The sequence below is a fragment of the Onthophagus taurus genome, chromosome 3 (assembly GCF_036711975.1).
Source record: "Onthophagus taurus isolate NC chromosome 3, IU_Otau_3.0, whole genome shotgun sequence".
Lineage (NCBI taxonomy): Eukaryota > Metazoa > Arthropoda > Insecta > Coleoptera > Scarabaeidae > Onthophagus > Onthophagus taurus.
In genome coordinates, this window is record NC_091968.1 from 4,588,893 (window position 1) to 4,606,883 (window position 17,991).

The 17,991-nt window shown below is 31.9% G+C and overlaps 2 protein-coding genes across 2 annotated transcripts in view; one reads left to right on the forward strand and one right to left on the reverse strand.

The window, feature by feature from the left end:
- The first annotated feature begins 2,133 nt into the window (after positions 1-2,133).
- On the forward strand, positions 2,134-5,170 carry LOC139429409 (E3 SUMO-protein ligase ZBED1-like). The gene is made up of 2 exons (XM_071195148.1): positions 2,134-4,648; positions 4,745-5,170. The coding sequence occupies exons 1-2, from the start codon at positions 3,571-3,573 to the stop codon at positions 5,086-5,088; spliced, it is 1,422 nt and encodes a 473-aa protein (XP_071051249.1). The 5' UTR covers positions 2,134-3,570; the 3' UTR covers positions 5,089-5,170.
- Positions 5,171-6,063: 893 nt separating this feature from the next.
- LOC111418639 (cadherin 99C) overlaps positions 6,064-17,991 on the reverse strand; it is a 46,870-nt gene continuing 34,942 nt past the window's right edge. Inside the window, exons 9-13 of the mRNA XM_023051262.2 lie at positions 14,336-14,452; positions 14,036-14,285; positions 13,515-13,792; positions 6,280-7,370; positions 6,064-6,229 (exon numbers count right to left, since the gene is read on the reverse strand). Coding sequence (XP_022907030.2) covers positions 6,097-6,229; positions 6,280-7,370; positions 13,515-13,792; positions 14,036-14,285; positions 14,336-14,452 — 1,869 coding nt within the window. The 3' untranslated portion in view covers positions 6,064-6,096. The remainder of the gene's footprint in view (positions 6,230-6,279; positions 7,371-13,514; positions 13,793-14,035; positions 14,286-14,335; positions 14,453-17,991) is intronic.

The window sequence follows — 17,991 nt, forward strand, 5'->3', positions numbered from 1 at the left end:
ATAAATTATAATAATGTTAAAATCATTCATCAATGTAGTAAAGGTCCAAAAATGGACTTACTAGAACAATATGAAATTTATAAATTCAAGAGAAAAAAAGAATACACATTATTGAATGATCAAATCGACATTGAATATAACCCTTTATTTAAATATTTAAAAGATTCTCCTATACAGGGTGATTCATTAGCTCTATGACAAACTTTGGCAGATGAAAGGTGATGCGATTCTAAGGAAAAAATGTTATATGAATATGGGTCCGATTCATTTTGGTTAAAGAGTTACAAGCCTTGGAAAATTTTACACAGTTTAATAGGCAAATGAAAATGTAACATAAAAAATAAGTTTAAAAATTACAAAAATTGTTCGAAATGGCCGCCTTCAGCTTGAATGCACGCTTCACATCGACGAAGTAAAGATTTGCAACAATCGCAACAATAATTATGAAACACAAATACAGAGTTGGCTGTGATAACAAAACTGAGTTCTTTATGTCAAACATTTCAATTTACTCTATTCTGTGTGTTTCAAAGTTTATAAATGTCAGAGTTTTGATCGAAAACGAAAATGCATGTATTTACGACTGAAGAACTGCATTCCGTTCGTCCCCATGATGTGAATGTACAAAATGAAGAACGTGTTATTGATTTAGTACTTGACGACCCTTCAATTAGTACGTATAGCGAGCATGTTACAAATATCCCAAAGTTTTGTATGGCGTGTATTGAATCGAGAAATGTTACATCCGTTTGGAGATACTGAGCAACGCTTAGCATTTTGCCACTGGATTATTCAGCAACATGCTCAAAATAATAACTACATTTCCCAAGTTCTGTGATCTGATTATGCGTGTTTCACTAGGGACGGCATAAATAATTATCATAACGAACATGTGTGGTCCTTGCAAAATCCACATGCAATTAGACCAGGAAGATTTCAGCAACGGTTTAGTGTAAACGTTTGGGGTGGCATTTTTAACAATTCTTTGCTACCTGTATGGGTGATAAATGAACGCTTAAATGCAAATATGTACAGAAATTTCTTGGGACATAACCTTTTCGATTTTATCGACGACGTACCACTTAACATCGTTCAAAATATGTGGTATCAGCACGATGGTGCACCACCACATCGAGGAAGAGAAGTCATCGCTTGGTTACATGAACATTTTCCAAACAAATGGATTGGCAATGGAGGTCCAGTAGTCTGGCCACGACGATCCCCAGATCTAAATCCGCTGGATTATTATTTCTGGGGACACATGGAGCAGCTTGTGTACCATGTAGAAATTACTACCCGTCAGCAACTACTGGACAGAATTCAAGATGCAGCTAATAGCATACGGAATGATCCAAATATCTTTACTTCGTCGATATGAGGCGTGCATTCAAGCTGAAGGCGGACATTTCGAACAATTTTTGTAATTTTTAAACTTATTTTTTATGTTACATTTTCATTTGCCTATTAAACTGTGTAAAATTTTCAAAGGCTTGTAACTCTTTAACCAAAATGAATCGGACCCATATTCATATAACATTTTTTCCTTAGAATCGCATCACCTTTCATCTGCCAAAGTTTGTCATAGAGCTAATGAATCACCCTGTATAGTGTGATGCGAATTATGTTATTTATTGGTTATATTTTTTATTGTCTGTAATTTTTCTTAAAAATTCATATCGTTTTTCGTTTAGGCTCTTGTATCCGGTTTTATTTTTCTGTTTCATAGTCGTTTTTCTCGTGCTCATGTCAAGTTTTGTTCGTGCGTTTCGTTCTTTTTAAAGTGTTTTACAATATTTTATCTATACAATTTTATTTATATACTGTGTTTTTAACTTTAATGTTCACAATAACATACATCATTACTGTTTGATATATTTCAATATGTACTCTTTTCATAATTTTTGTTTTAATGACGTCGTGGGTTACTTTTTAACTATTTGACAGTAAGTTTATGATTGTAATATTTTTATTATGTTTCTCATTATATTTAATTGATCGTAATGTAATTTTTACGTAGATTCGGATGATGATGGGCTAAGCTCGAAACCGGTTCCGAATAAATTGATATTAAGCAAGTAAGAAGTTTTTTATATAGTTTAAATTTTCCTTGGAAAGTTTTCCACCGCTACATTTTCAGACTTAAAAGCAAGTGTTTTGTTCGGTAAAGCTTTGAAGAAAAGGCCAGTTTCGTCGGCGTTGAACACATCTTCTTGCGTAGACTTAAAAATTAAAGTGGCTCTTACGCTATTTTTTCAGCCAACCATTGGATGTCCGAAAGTTGCCAACATTTAATTTTTGTGCTATTTCATGAGCTTTGGCCTTCACTAAACGTCCCGAATGTTTTGGCTACGACCACGAGAAAACCAATTAAAACACACGTTGTCAATTTGAAGTCTGCCAGTTTTCAAAAAACCCCTTTTTTGACCGGCATTGCTTCCTGACTTCCACTGTAGACGAATATTATTTATATTCTAAACCATTTCCGCGGCTTGAGTTTTTCCGATATTAAATTTTTCGGCGAGCTTCCGTACTGACAATTGTTCCTTTACCGAAACGTTAACAACTTCCATTTTTTCACGCAAACTAAGAAGTTTTTTGCTAGGCGCTATTTCAAAAATCTCTAGCACTCAATATTTGCACAATAGAAAGAAAACAAGCAGTAAAGCAAGCAACAATCGCACAGAAACTAAATAAATACGACAGAAAAGAAAGATTTAGTTTCTGACTAAAACGAACGGAAATAGATAATTGCAATACCAATACTGTGATATTGGTTGCATACTTGCAATGATGACGTCGGGCAAGGTCTATAGAACATAAGATTACCCAATGCCGATTCTCCTCCTCTGAGAGGCAAGGTGGGTCAGTGACGTAGCTGGTTCTATGAACCACACAGCACGATGCGATGTTTAAATATTTTATATTAGTGATGGGCATAATCGAGATATATGAATAATCGATTATTAATCGATTATTTGATTATTAATCGATTATTTGATTATTAATCGATTATTTTATAATCGAATAAAATAATCAATTATAAAATAATCGAATGAAATAGTCGATTGTTTTTCCATTCAATTATATTTTCATTCGATGATGAAAGTTGAAATAAAATTCTATCTAAAATATTTACAGTATTACTACTTCAGAGGGCGGATTCGGGGATTTACCGAATTCTTTGAAACTCGATGTAAATATATACACACCCCTACCCGAACTTTGGCAATACTACAAATTTAAGTGAACACCTAAAACGAAAGCACCCAGCCTTATTATTACAAAAATCTAAACCTTCTGAAGATACATCATGCGAAGAAATTCGAGGTACACTTCCGTCAACTTCTACAACTGAAACTTCCTCACAACATTCTATAATACACCCACCGCCTTCCAAACGTAAACGTCAACTTGCTCTTTACGGAAAAACACAAACATATAGTATTTCAGAAAATGAGCAAACCGAAATAGATCAAAGTTTAGTTGAAATGATAGTTTCTGATTTTCAGCCCTTATCCATTGTTGAAAATAAGGGGTTCATGAAATATACAAATAAACTTAATCCGCATTATGACTTACCAAGTCGAAAAAAAATTACAACTTCCCTTATACCAAATATATATATGTACAGCGACGTTGAGTAAGGTAAAAAATGAGTTGAATTTGTCGTCAAATTTGTCTATAACAACAGATATATGGACATCATCATCTATGAAAGCATTTTTGGCAGTTACTGCTCATTATATAAACGGAAGCCAATTGAACAGTTACTTACTGGAAACAAAACAATTGGTTGATCGTCATTCAGCAGGAAATGTTGCCAGCGCACTTCGCGAAGGTTTTGAAAGTTGGGATATCTTTGAAAAAGTTCACTGTATTGTAACAGATAACGCTTCAAATATGAGAAACGCTATCACTGTTCATCTCAATAAGACTCACCAACCCTGCATAGCACATACGCTGAACCTATGTACCATGAACACCCTCAAACATGCAGATCTACAGCAATTGCTCGAGAAATGCAAAAATATTGTGGGACACTTTAAAAGAAGCACTGTAGCATCTGGTGAACTGGCCAAAATGCAGGATCAAATGAAACTTCCTCTGCTAAAAGTGAAACAGGACGTTTCAACAAGATGGAATTCTTGCTTGACGATGATGCAAAGATTAGAGGAATTAAAAGTTCCGTTGTCAGCAGCAATGTCCAATCTTCCCGGATCACCTTCACTTTTGTCATCGGAAGACTGGGCACTAATTAAAGACTGCATATGTATTTTAAAACCTATTGAAGCTATGACTTCCGAGTTGTCGGGAGAAAAATATATAACGTTGTCCATTATCATCCCCTTAATTCGTGGTGTCCAACACGCTGTTGAGAATGCACAACCAATAACTTCCACGGGAAAGGTATTGCAAACCAATTTTCATGATATCCTATTGAGGAGATTGGGTTATGTTGAATCTTCAAAAATTTGTGCAAAGGCGACATTATTGGACCCCAGATTAAAGATATTGGCCTTTGATAAGGTAATAAATGGTAATCAAGCCCTTAAATGGATTACACAAGAAGTAGAGGATTTGATTGTGACTATCACTCAGCATCTAGAAACTCCAAATTCTGAAATACCTTGTACTCAGGGGCGTGCAGGTAAATTATTACTGTTAACTCATTTTCGTTAAAAGTTTTTTTTTATTTGTTATTGCAATAGTTCGATAATAGAGTATATTTGAATATAAATTTTAGATTCCAGCGAGAACCAAGCTAGTTTACTTTGGGAGCATTTTGATATAAAGGCTAAGCAGGAATTCAGCGCGTCCACACCTACACATTCTGCCGAAGCACAAATAAAGCAGTACCTAGACCTACCATTGGTAGATAGGAAGCTGAATCCTTTAGACTTTTGGGAGTCCAAGAAGGAGATGTTCCCGCAACTATATAAACTTGCAAATAAGTACCTCTGCGTGCCAGCAACATCAGTGCCATCTGAGAGGGTATTCTCAAAAGCAGACGAGTTAACAAAGGACAGAAGGAGTAGGTTAAGCAGCAATATGATCAACGAAATCATGTTTTTAAATAGTAATATGTAGTGCAATAAATATTTTCTTTGAAATATGTATTTTGACTGACCATCCTCCATATTATCATGGGGAATCAAATAATCATTCTTTTTTTACTTCATATCAAACAACTAGTAATGAATACAAACATAAAACGTGGATTCTACTAATCATTTGAGGCTCTATTTAATTTAAATATTAAAATGAGACATTCAGAGAAGTCGGTAAATTCCCAAAACAGCCTTGAAGTAGTATGTCAGTCAATATTTTATATAGAATTTTATTTTAACTTTCAACATCGAATGAAAAAATAATCGAATAGAAATATAATCGAATGGAAAAATAATCGATTATTTTATTCGATTATTTCATTCGATTATTTCATTATAATCGATTATTTTTTAGAATAATCTATATCTCGAATGATCGTGTATAATCGGTTAATCGATTATGGTCATTCGATTATGCCCATCACTATTTTATATAAACTGTACTACAGTATAGGCTATCTTTTACTCAACTCTTTACTCTGACTGTATCGAACCAGTGACGTCAATCTGCGGGGTAGCAATCGATACCACAGATGCATGGGAATTAGGTAACTTTATGTTCTATAGACCTTGGACGTCGGGTACCACAATTAATTAACACACTGTATTTAAAATGAAAGAAGGAACAATAAAGATCTTATTAAATAATCTTATTTTAATATATTTTTATTTAATATTTTTTTCCTCTTATAATAATAAGTAATATATTATTATTATTAATATAAAAATCCCTATTTAATTACAATATGTACAAAATAATTCCTCATCTATATAAAAAAACATCTATACATTCTTAAATCCACGTTATTAATAACTAATTAACTTAAAAATTAATCATATAATCTCTTAGACTTTATCATCATTTATCATAAAAAAAGAAAATAAATATCTTAATATCCTAATATATAAATTTATCACTAAGCACTAATGACTTTTTCTTTTTCATTTCAATCCCTTTCTTTATCATTTAATTAAAACGTTTTTTCACTTAAAGTTCTGTCGTTGTCTCAATTGGAGAATGATCCCCATAGGGATACCCCATATGAGAATAATCCTTCTTCTCTCTAAACATCACATTATCGTTTGTTGGGCTTGCATTCATCTCTTCATCATCAGAAGATCTATCAAAACAAACTCAGTAATAAATTAAAAATCGAGTATTTAAAATTACCTGTGATAAACATGTTCTCCTCTCATCGAATGATTATGATTCGATGTTAAAATATGTTCTCCAACGCTAGAAGCTCTTGCAGTAGTCGCTGATTCACTACTAACGGGACTTTGTTGCCCATATTTATTCAAATTATTATCCTTCGAGATATAACTAACATTCTCCAAACTAAATGTATGATTTTTATTGCTAAAATCTAAATGTAAATCGTTATAATCATCTTGATCATCAACCGGAACACACATCTGTAAAACTTGAGTTTCATACTCCTTCAAATTTGGTTCAACATAAACCGAATCGTAACGACTCGGACTCGCGGGTACCACGTATTGCCGCTGCATTTGATCTTTAAACGATTTATATTTGGACCAAGAAACGCAAATATAAATAATCCCAACGATTCCTAACACAAAAATAATAATTGCGATTATAATTAAGGCGTAGGGAAAAACATCTCCGTGAATCGAAGCGATTGAGGCGGTTTTTATTTTTTGAACGACGAGTGGTTCGTGAATTCCGAATGCGGTGTGTTGGATTTGGCCGGAAATATCAAAAGTGATATTATTCATCGCTGATTTTGCAAGAATCTGATTTTGGATTAGAGTGTGATTTCTTGGTAGGATCGTTTCCGTTTCTGGATCGATTACGTAAAACCAAACGTCCGTTCCGATCGGATCAACTTCCAAAGTCCCGTTTTCGCCGATAAACTCGCGGATGTTTATCTTTTCGATCCCAGCAATCAAACCGGATCGATCTTGGATTACTTGAGATACCGTTTCTAATTTATTCGCAACAACATCCGGTTTTGCATCGCCTATTTCTAAGACTAAGCGATTTATTGGAGCGATTAAATTAATTATTAATGTTGTTTCGGTTGAGTGATAATTTTCGGTTGAGTTTGGGTTATCTCTTGCTTCGACCAAGAAGCGGAATGGTTCTGAATTATCGAGTTCTTCGAACGTTTTTTTCGTTTTTATTATTCCCGATGTTGAATCAATTGAGAAATATGATAGAGTTGAGGGTGTTGATGAATCGTTTGATTTTAAGGTGTAATTTATTTTCCCGAATTTTCCGCTGTCTTTATCGTCAGCCTAAAAATTATTTTTAGTCATTAATTGTTACTCCCTCTGTTCCAAATTATTACATTTCTCTTTACAATTTGTCTCAAATTATGGTATACAAAACTTTGGAAACTGCTTTATTGTATTTGAAAAATTAGTAATTCAATTTGTACCTTAATTTAAACATACATTTATGAAAATTTTACACATTTAAACACAATTCAGCTGGTTCAATGTAAACGCCCTTCATGGCGAAGCTTTTCTTTATTCATGAATTTTCATATTTTTCTCGATATCTATGGTTTGTAAGAAAACCATAGATATCATAATATAATTTTGTTAAGAATACAATTTGCTACAACTTTAGTTCGAAAAGTTTTTCTGTAGCATGCTCAGATTCAAATTTATTCAATTTTATAGTTATTGAGGCCATCATGGTTGACTCCATGCACTTTTGTAGTGTCGAGAATACGTTATCTAACTTTTCTTTAGTTAATGCGTCGAAGGCACTTTTAACACAATCTATCAATTCATTCATAGTTTTTGGCGAGGTTTGCTGGCGATTTTGATATTTTGAGAATTCCTGGCTTGAACTTAAGAAATGGTGATATCTATGATAGCATTGGTTATGAATTATGTTATCTTAATTCATTATCATTAATTTTTATGGGACACGTTTTTCTCTATCACCTTTAATTTTCTACTTATAACAGAATTTAACGCAGATGATTGTCAACTTCGATATTTTGAGAATTCCTGGTTTGAACCTAAGAAATGGTGATATTTATGATAGTGCTGGTTATGAATTATGTTATCTTGATTCATTATCATTAATTTTTATAGGATACGTTTTTCTCTATCACCTTTAATTTTCTACTTATAACAGATTTTAGCGCAGATTGTCAATTTTGATATTTTGAGAATTCCTGGCTTGAACCCAAGAAATGGTGATATCTATGATAGCATTGGTTATGAATTATGTCATCTTGATTCATTATCATTACATTTTATGGGAAACGTTTTTCTCTATCACCTTCAATTTTCTACTTATAACTGAATTTTACCGAGATGATTGTCAATTTTGATATTTTGAGAATTCCTGGCTTGAACCTAAGAAATGGTGATATCTATGGTAGCATTGGTTACGAATTATGTTATTTTGATTCATTGTCATTAATTTTTATGGGAAACGTTTTTCTCTATCACCTTCAATTTTCTACTTATAACAGGATTTAACACAGATGATTGTCAATTTTGATATTTTGAGAATTCCTGGTTTGAACCTAAGAAATGGTGGTATCTATGATAGCATTGGTTATGAATTATGTTATCTTGATTCATTATCATTAATTTTTATGGGAACCGTTTTTCTCTATCACCTTCAATTTTCTACTTATAACAGAATTTAACGCAGATGATTGTCAACTTCGATATTTTGAGAATTCCTGGTTTGAACCTAAGAAATGGTGATATTTATGATAGTGCTGGTTATGAATTATGTTATCTTGATTCATTATCATTAATTTTTATGGGAAACGTTTTTCTCTATCACCTTTAATTTTCTACTTATAACAGAATTTAGCGCAGATGATTGTCAATTTTGATATTTTGAGAATTCCTGGCTCGAACCCAAGAAATGGTGATATCTATGGTGGCATTGGTTATGAATTATGTTATCTTGATTCATTATCATTAATTTTTATGGGAAACGTTTTTCTCTATCACCTTTAGTATTCTAGTTATAATAGAATTTAACGCAGATGATTGCTAATTTTAATATTTTGAGAATTCCTGGCTTAAACCTAAGAAATGGTGATATTTATGGTGGCATTGGTTAAGAATTATGTTATTTTGATTCATTATCATTAATTTTTATGGGAAACGTTTTTCTCTATCACTTTTAATTTTCTACTTATAACAGAATTTAACGCAGATGATTGTCAATTTTGATATTTTGAGAATTCCCGGCTTGAACCTAAGAAATGGTGATATCTATGATAGCATTGGTTATGAATTATGTTATCTTGATTCATTATCATTAATTTTTATGGGAAACATTTTTCTCTATCACTTTTAATTTTCTACTTATAACAGAATTTAATGCAGATGATTGTCAATTTTGATATTTTGAGAATTCCTGGCTTGAACCTAAGAAATGGCGATATCTATGATAGCATTGGTTATGAATTATGTCATCTTGATTCATTATCATTAATTTTTATGGGAACCGTTTTTCTCTATCACCTTTAATTTTCTACTTATAACAGAATTTTACGCAGATGATTGTCAATTTTGATATACTGAGAATTCCTGGTTTGAACCTAAGAAATGGTGATATCTATGATAGCATTGGTTATGAATTATGTTATCTTGATTCATTATCATTAATTTTTATGGGAAACTTTTTTCTTTATCTCCTTTAATTTAATACTTATAGCAGAATTTAACACAGATGATTGTCAATTTTGATATTTTAAGAATTTCTGGGTTGAACCTAAGAAATGGTGATATTTATGATAGCATTGGTTATGAATTATGTTATCGTGATTCATTATCACTAATTTTTATGGGAAACGTTTTTCTCTATCACCTTTAATTTTCTACTTATAACAGAATTTAAAGCAGATGATTGTCAATTTTGATATTTTGAGAATTCCTGGCTTGAACATAAGAAATGGTGATATCTATGGTGGCATTGATTATGAATTATGTTATCTTGATTCATTATTATTAATTTTTATGGGACATGTTTTTCTCTATCACCTTCAATTTTCTACTTATAACTGAATTTTACCCAGATGATTGTCAATTTTGATATTTTGAGAATTCCTGGCTTGAACCTAAGAAATGGTGATATTTATGGTAGCACTGATTATGAATTATGTTATCTTGATTCATTATCATTAACTTTTATGGGAAACGTTTTTCTCTATCACCTTTAATTTTCTACTTATGACAGAATTTAACGCAGACGATTGTCAATTTTGATATTTTGGGAATTCCTGGCTTAAACCTAAGAAATAATGATATCTATGGTGGTATTGAGTATGGATTATGTTATCTTGATTCATTATCATTAACTTTTATGGGAAACGTTTTTCTCTATCACCTTTAATTTTCTACTTATAACAGAATTTAACGCAGATGATTGTCAATTTTGATATTTTGAGAATTCCTGGCTTGAACCTAAGAAATGGCGATATCTAGGTATTGGTTATGAATTATGTTATCTTAATTCATTATCATTAATTTTTATGGGAAACGTTTTTCTCTATCACCTTCAATTTTCTACTTATAACAGAATTTAACGCAGATGATTGTCAACTTCGATATTTTGAGAATTCCTGGTTTGAACCTAAGAAATGGTGATATTTATGATAGTGCTGGTTATGAATTATGTTATCATGATTCATTATCATTAATTTGTATGGGAAACATTTTTCTATATCACCTTTAGTGTTCTACTTATAACAGAATTTAACGCAGATGATTGTCAATTTTGATATTTTGAGAATTCCTGGGTTGAACCTAAGAAATGGTGATATCTATGATAGCATTGGTTATGAATTAAGTTATCTTGATTCATTATTATTAATTTTTATGAGAAACGTTTTTCTCTATCACTTTTAATTTTCTACTTATAACAGAATTTAACGCAGATGATTGTCAATTTTGATATTTTGAGAATTCCTGGCTTGAACCTAAGAAATGATCTTATCTATGGTAGCACTGATTATGAATTATGTTATCTTGATTCATTATCATTAATTTTTATGGGAAACGTTTTTCTCTATCACCTTCAATTTTCTACTTATAACAGAATTTAACGCAGATGATTGTCAACTTCGATATTTTGAGAATTCCTGGCTTGAACCTAAGAAATGGCGATATCTATGGTAGTGCTGGTTATGAATTATATTATTATGATTCATTGTCATTAATTTTTATGGGAAACGTTTTTCTCTATCACCTTCAATTTTCTACTTATAACAGAATTAAAGGCAGGTGATTGTCAATTTTGATATTTTGAGAATTCCTGGCTTGAGCCTAAGAAATTGTGATATCTATGGTGGCATTGACTATGGATTATATTATCTAGATTCATTATCATTAATTTTTATGGGACACGTTTTTCTCTATCACCTTTAATTTTCTACTTATAACAGAATTTAACGCAGATGATTGTCAATTTTAATATTTTGAGAATTCCTGGCTTGAACCTAAGAAATGGTGATATCTACGGTAGCATTGGTTATGAATTATGTTATCTTGATTCATTATCATTAATTTTTATAGGAAACGTTTTTCTCTATCACCTTTAATTTTTTACTTATAACTGAATTTAACGCAGATGATTATCAATTTTGATATTTTGAAAATTCCTGGTTTGAACCTAAGAAATGGTGATATCTATGGTGGCATTGGTTATGAATTATGTTATCTTGATTCACTATTATTAATTTTTATAGGAAACGTTTTTCTCTATCACCTTTAATTTTCTACTTATAACAGAATTTAACGCAGATGATTGTCAATTTTGATATTTTGAGAATTCCTGGCTTGAACCTAAGAAATGGTAATATCTATGGTAGCATTGGTTATGAATTATGTTATCTTGATTCATTATCATTAATTTTTATAGGAAACGTTTTTCTCTATCACCTTTAATTTTTTACTTATAACTGAATTTAACGCAGATGATTATCAATTTTGATATTTTGAAAATTCCTGGTTTGAACCTAAGAAATGGTGATATCTATGGTGGCATTGGTTATGAATTATGTTATCTTGATTCACTATTATTAATTTTTATGGGAAACGTTTTTCTCTATCACCTTTAATTTTTTACTTATAACAGAATTTAACGCAGATGATTATCAATTTTGATATTTTGAGAATTCCTGGTTTGAACCTAAGAAATGGTGATATCTACGGTAGCATTGGTTATGAATTATGTTATCTTGATTCATTATCATTAATTCTTATGGGAAACGTTTTTCTCTATCACCTTTAGTTTTCTAGTTATAATAGAATTTAACGCAGATGATTGTCAATTTTGATATTTTGAGAATTTCTGGCTTGAACTTCAGAAATAGTGATATCTATGGTGGCATTCATTATGAATTATGTTATCTTGATTCATTATCATGAATTTTTATGGGAAACGTTGTTCTCTATCACCTTCAATTTTCTACTTATAACAGAATTTAACGCAGACGATTGTCAATTTTGAGAATTCCTGGCTTGAACCTAAGAAATGATGATATCTATGGTGGTATTGACTATGGATTATGTTATCTTGATTCATCATCATTAATTTTTATGGATAACGTTTTTCTCTATCACCTTTAATTTTCTACTTATAACAGAATTTAACGGAGATGATTGTCAATTTTGAGATTTTGGGATTTCCTGGTTTGTACATAAGAAATGGTGTTAGCTATGGTGGCAATGGTTATGAATTATGTTACCGTGATCCTATATCATCAATTTTTATAGGAAACGCTTTTTTCTATCACCTTTAGTTTTTTTAGTCATAACAGAATTTAATGTAGATGATTGTCAATTTTGATATTGTGGTATTTCCTGGCTTCTGCATAAGAAATTGAGATAACTATGGTGGTATTGCTTATCAATTATGTTATCGTGATCCATTATCATCAATATGGAACCAATCAACTTGGATCTAATGGTTGGAAACGTTATCGATAATCATCTTTTTGCATTCTGCTGCATTGTTCTTCTTACCCGGTTCTTGCTGTTTTTTTATAGGTTTTTTATAAACAAAAAGCCAGAGTCCTATTTTGCCGTTGAAATACTGTCTTTTAGCACTGTCATAGCGTGGTCTGGCCACTGCAGCCATAAACATAACTTTAGTTAGGAACCCTTTGCTTTTACAGCGCCTTTCTGGTTCTGTGTCGTTCAGCGTTATGTAGTATGACCTTTTAACTTGCGTTGAGACTTACATATCCTCAAAACATCGATTTGATTTAACCTTCGATAAACAGAACTCTAGTTTCTTTCATTAATTAAATTAAAATTACATTATATTATATTAAATAGATAGAAACTCGTTAATTCTCCAAACTTTCTTAACCCATAAATTTTAGAGAAATGTATACCATAATTTGGAACAGAGGGAGTACAAATTATTTAAAAATTAATTAAACTGACCTTCATTTGTATCACAGTTGTAGCTAAAGGTGCACCAATCGGCAACGCCGCGTACAATTTCTCCTTAGAATTCCCATTGTAAATAAAAAACGGCTCGTTATCATTCACGTCCAAAACGTTTACGTTAACTTGCGTTTTACTAAATTCTTTATTTAAAAATCCTTGAAGTGATATCAATTCAACGTCGACGTTGTAAGATTCGACCGATTCAAAATCAATCGTTCCGTTTAAATAAAGTGCACAATTTCGTTCTTCAGTTACATTAACGAGAAATTTTGCTTAAAAAAAATTTTTAAGTTAATAAATAAATTTTGAGTTGTTTTCTTTGAGACGTTTCGAGATTTACTGACTCGGTTGGATAATAATAAATAAGTTGAGTCATGAGTGAATACCTAGGACGTGCCTGCAATTTTAATGAGGCTATACACGTTAAGTTTGTTTTTTAAATTTATTCGAAACGAGGTTAAATTCTTAAATACTAAAATTATAATAAAAAAATTAAACAATTAAAATTAACTCACCATCATCATTTCCCGAAATTATCGTACACTTTAACGGGATATTTCCACCATGAGCTCGACTATTAACAATCGTTAAAGTCTTCACTAAACTCCCCAGAGTTGAATTCTCTGGTAATTGAATGCTATAAGAATTATCAGCGAAACGGAGCCCAACTTCCGGTGCTACCGTCGCTACGTGTTGAATATAAACATCTAAAGTGATAACGGAAGAAAGTTGGGGTTCACCCAAATCATAAGCTCTTACGTCCACCTAAAAAAAAATTAATTAACAAAAAATAAATTAAAAAATATTTCTTTTACTTGATATTCGGTGTCTACTTCTTTCTTGAGATCATTGGTGACTTTGAGCTGGCCGGAATCGGGATCTATTTGAAAATACTTGGTGGCTTTGCCCCTCCCGATGATTTCGTAACGAACCTGGGTGACAACAAAGAAGGTCGTTTCATTAATGCCCACGTTTATTATTTTCATCGGGTGGTTTCGAAAGCGCGCCGCGCAATTGTGTGCCTCGGCCGAGGTATAAATATTTAAGGCATAGGAATGTGGAAAAAATCTTCATCTCGAGGTGTCGGCGAAAGTAAATTTATTGTCGTTGTGATGAATGCAATGTGCACTTATGCATGGAATAAATCTAGTAAATTAATTTCTTTTTAATAAATTAATTTTGTTAAAGAAATAAAGTAAATATATGCAAAAAATTTAAGGAATTTAAATTTTTTGGAGAAAGTTGTTTTTTTTTCTAGTAAAATAGATTATATAGAAGATATGAAGAATAGAATAAGGGAAAGCTTTAGCTGAAATACTAGATAATGTGCAAGCCGAATTCGTAAATCGGCTTCATCTATGCATAGAGCAGAGAATTATTTATTGTTTTCTTTTTAAATCGTTATTAATGCTTAATCACGTATTTTCATGAGCTTATTTCTTTTGATTAATTACACAATATCTCAAAAACTTCAACTTGTAGGTATAGAGACGTACTGAAGATTTTTAATTTGTAGGGAATTAAATTCTCTATCTGATAAGCTAGTCAAATATGGGTGTTCCATTTAAAATTTTCGACTTTTTTACAATGAATATGGTAAAATAGTAGTTATATTTGAATACCCTGTATAAGATAGACTCATGTAGCCAATGGCACTCTAATTAAGGTATCCAAGCAGCAACTCTCACAAATTTTAACTTTCTAGCTCGATCAGTCGCTAAGAAATTCAGTTTTAAAGAACACTGTGTTAATTGCTAAAAAACCGTCTAATTAAAATAACTCAAAAACTAAAAGCGGTAAGTATCAACATATCTTATCAAAGTCAACATATTTTGGTGTGTAGAATTAGAACACGCAATAAAAACTATATCATTCCATTTAAAATAACATATGTTTATTTCGGTACGTCGTTATGAAACACCTGTATGTATAAAAACATTTTCCGTTTATAGTGTGGTAAATTTCCTACAACTTTTGTATAAGAAAGAACTGTGTATCTCCCCCGCTTCTTAATACTATTTATGTACTTTGCCGCTTACGTGGGACATTCTGTATACAGGATGTCCCGTTAAGCGTACGGAGCGGCTGTATCTCTAGAACGGTAAGGCCTAGAGGTTTGGGAAAAAAATCCTTATAAGCAAAGTGACCAATAGAAATAGCTGGAAATTATTTTGAAGTTCGTAATTCCACCGCTAGGGGGCGTAACTGCCATTGAGAAACATAAAGTTCCCGCTATCTCAGAAACTTATACGATGAGCTATAACTTTGACAACATCATTTAATAGCTTGGATAATACCGCATCGCTTTTGCTTTGCGATATTTCTCATATCTGTCATAATAAGGGAGGGGAGGCCAATGCGTTTTCATATGTTTACATTTTAATATCTCCTAGACCATTCAACCGATTTGAATATTTTCGGTGTTGTTTGAAAGAGCATTTTATGCTCTTTTTAAAGATATTTTCAGTAAGATCGTCTGCTTTAAAACAAATGAGCTAGAGGACGTTATCTGCAGCGATTACATATTTTTGTGATTTTTGAAGAAATGTTAAATGGAACGATACTATTTACTTCACAGACCCTTAGTCACCTTAAAATTTGCAAAATTTTAGTGAAAACCGCATCTCGATATCGCCACCCGTTCTCGAGTTATAGAAGAAAATGTTAAAAACTCGAGTGCCATCAATCGGATCCAGTTACCTCATCGAGAAAAACAAATCACATAACCATGGTAACTGTAAACATGTCATTTACTAACGCAGAAGCGTATGATAGAGCGTATGATGATTTATTTTCAATGTTTCGAATACGATGCAACTGCATGGCAAAAATGTGCAATGCAATTACGACAAAGAAAGACATTTTTCTCTAGAAGTGTTTTTAAGATTGACTTAGCGATTACGGAAAACTGGCAACCTGTAGCCCATTCAGACATCTCTATGAATTCGTAAATCATGTTGGTGCGCAATTGGATCCCACATAATCTGGGAACTCCGAAAACAATTGTCCACTAGAGTTCTCAAGAGAATAATATCTCCACCACGTTGTTTTACATCAGGCCTTAACAGGTACCGATTATGATAACAGACTGAACTATTACCATTGACTTTTAAATATGATTTGGGCAAATCCAAACCTTTTATCACAAATGCTATGGATGCATGAAGCATCTGTCCACAAGCTGATGTAAACTTGCATAATATGCATTGTTGGTTCGAGCAAAACCCACATTGCTTTCACCCCTTTATCGAAATTATTTTATTATTGGGTAGACTAAACGACCTGACTTTTCAAGAAAAAACCAATAACCAGGGAAAATATGACAAAACACTAAATACCAGTAGAAACGTGTCCAGGGCCGAGACTTAAGCAGCGCTTTCTTTTCGTCGAAACTAGATTAAATAAATGCATCGAGGTTTATGGAAGGCATTTCGCACATTAGTGAGTTATTTTTGCCAAAAATTTAAGTTATTCTAAGTGTTTTGGTTTATTTTGTTTTATTATCATTGTTGATGTTTCATTGATCCGTTGGCTTTTCAACACGCCTCAAAAGTAGTTTTGAAGCAGTTCTAAGCTTGGATAAAGTGTGAAGGAAGGTTCTAGATAATAAAATTTTTGTTCTCTCTTATTTGTTTCCTAAGGTACCTTGATCGAATCGAATCTTGATCGAATTGTAGCTTGATGATGCGGTTTTCACTAATATTTAACAAATTTTATGGTGATTAACGGTCTGTGAAGTAAATAGTACCGTTGCATTTAACTTTTTTTCAAAAATCACAAAAATATGTAACCGCTGCAGATAACGCCCTGTAGCTTATTTGTTTTAAACCAAGCGGGCTTACTGAAAATATCTTTTAAAAGAGCATGAAATGCTACAGGCTGTTTCAGGTTTTTGTAGCAGGACTTTAACAGTCGATAGATCTTTTAAAATTAATACAAAAACTTCATATAAACCAATAAATCGACAAAAGCTTTGTTTTGGAAATATATGATATTCACATTAAATTTTTAAATTAATTTATTTTTAATACTACACGTGTATTTCAACCGATTCTATTCAAATTTGGTATACGAAGGCTTTTTGGCATGAGAAAGACGTTTTACTATAGCCGGTAGAGGGCACTCTGTATGTATATTCTTTACGGATTAAAATAACCATAACTTTTCTGACAGTATACTTTTTGGCTTTTTGAATAAAAGTTCTTATTCTGTGTACTTTTTGAAACAAAAAAGATACTCTTATCAAAGTTTCTTATTCGTTAACGTGTTAAATTCAATTTTCTTGCTAATTAATGTGTTAAATTCATTACTCTTTTTCCTTAACGTGTTACATTTTTTTTATTTTTTACATAAAAACTTTATAAAATGCCGTTTATTTTTTGTATGCAAGAATTAGCGGATATTCATTTTGTTTATGGGTATACAAACGGAAACTCAGCAGAAGCAGCCCGAGAGTATAGGAGAAGATATC

Bases quoted from the DNA above. Each gene is read 5' to 3' on its own strand.
- LOC139429409 (XM_071195148.1), top strand. From the start codon at position 3,571: ATGACTTACCAAGTCGAAAAAAAATTACAACTTCCCTTATACCAAATA. The intron at 4,649-4,744 runs GTAAATTATTAC...TATAAATTTTAG, and splicing joins TTGTACTCAGGGGCGTGCAG to ATTCCAGCGAGAACCAAGCT.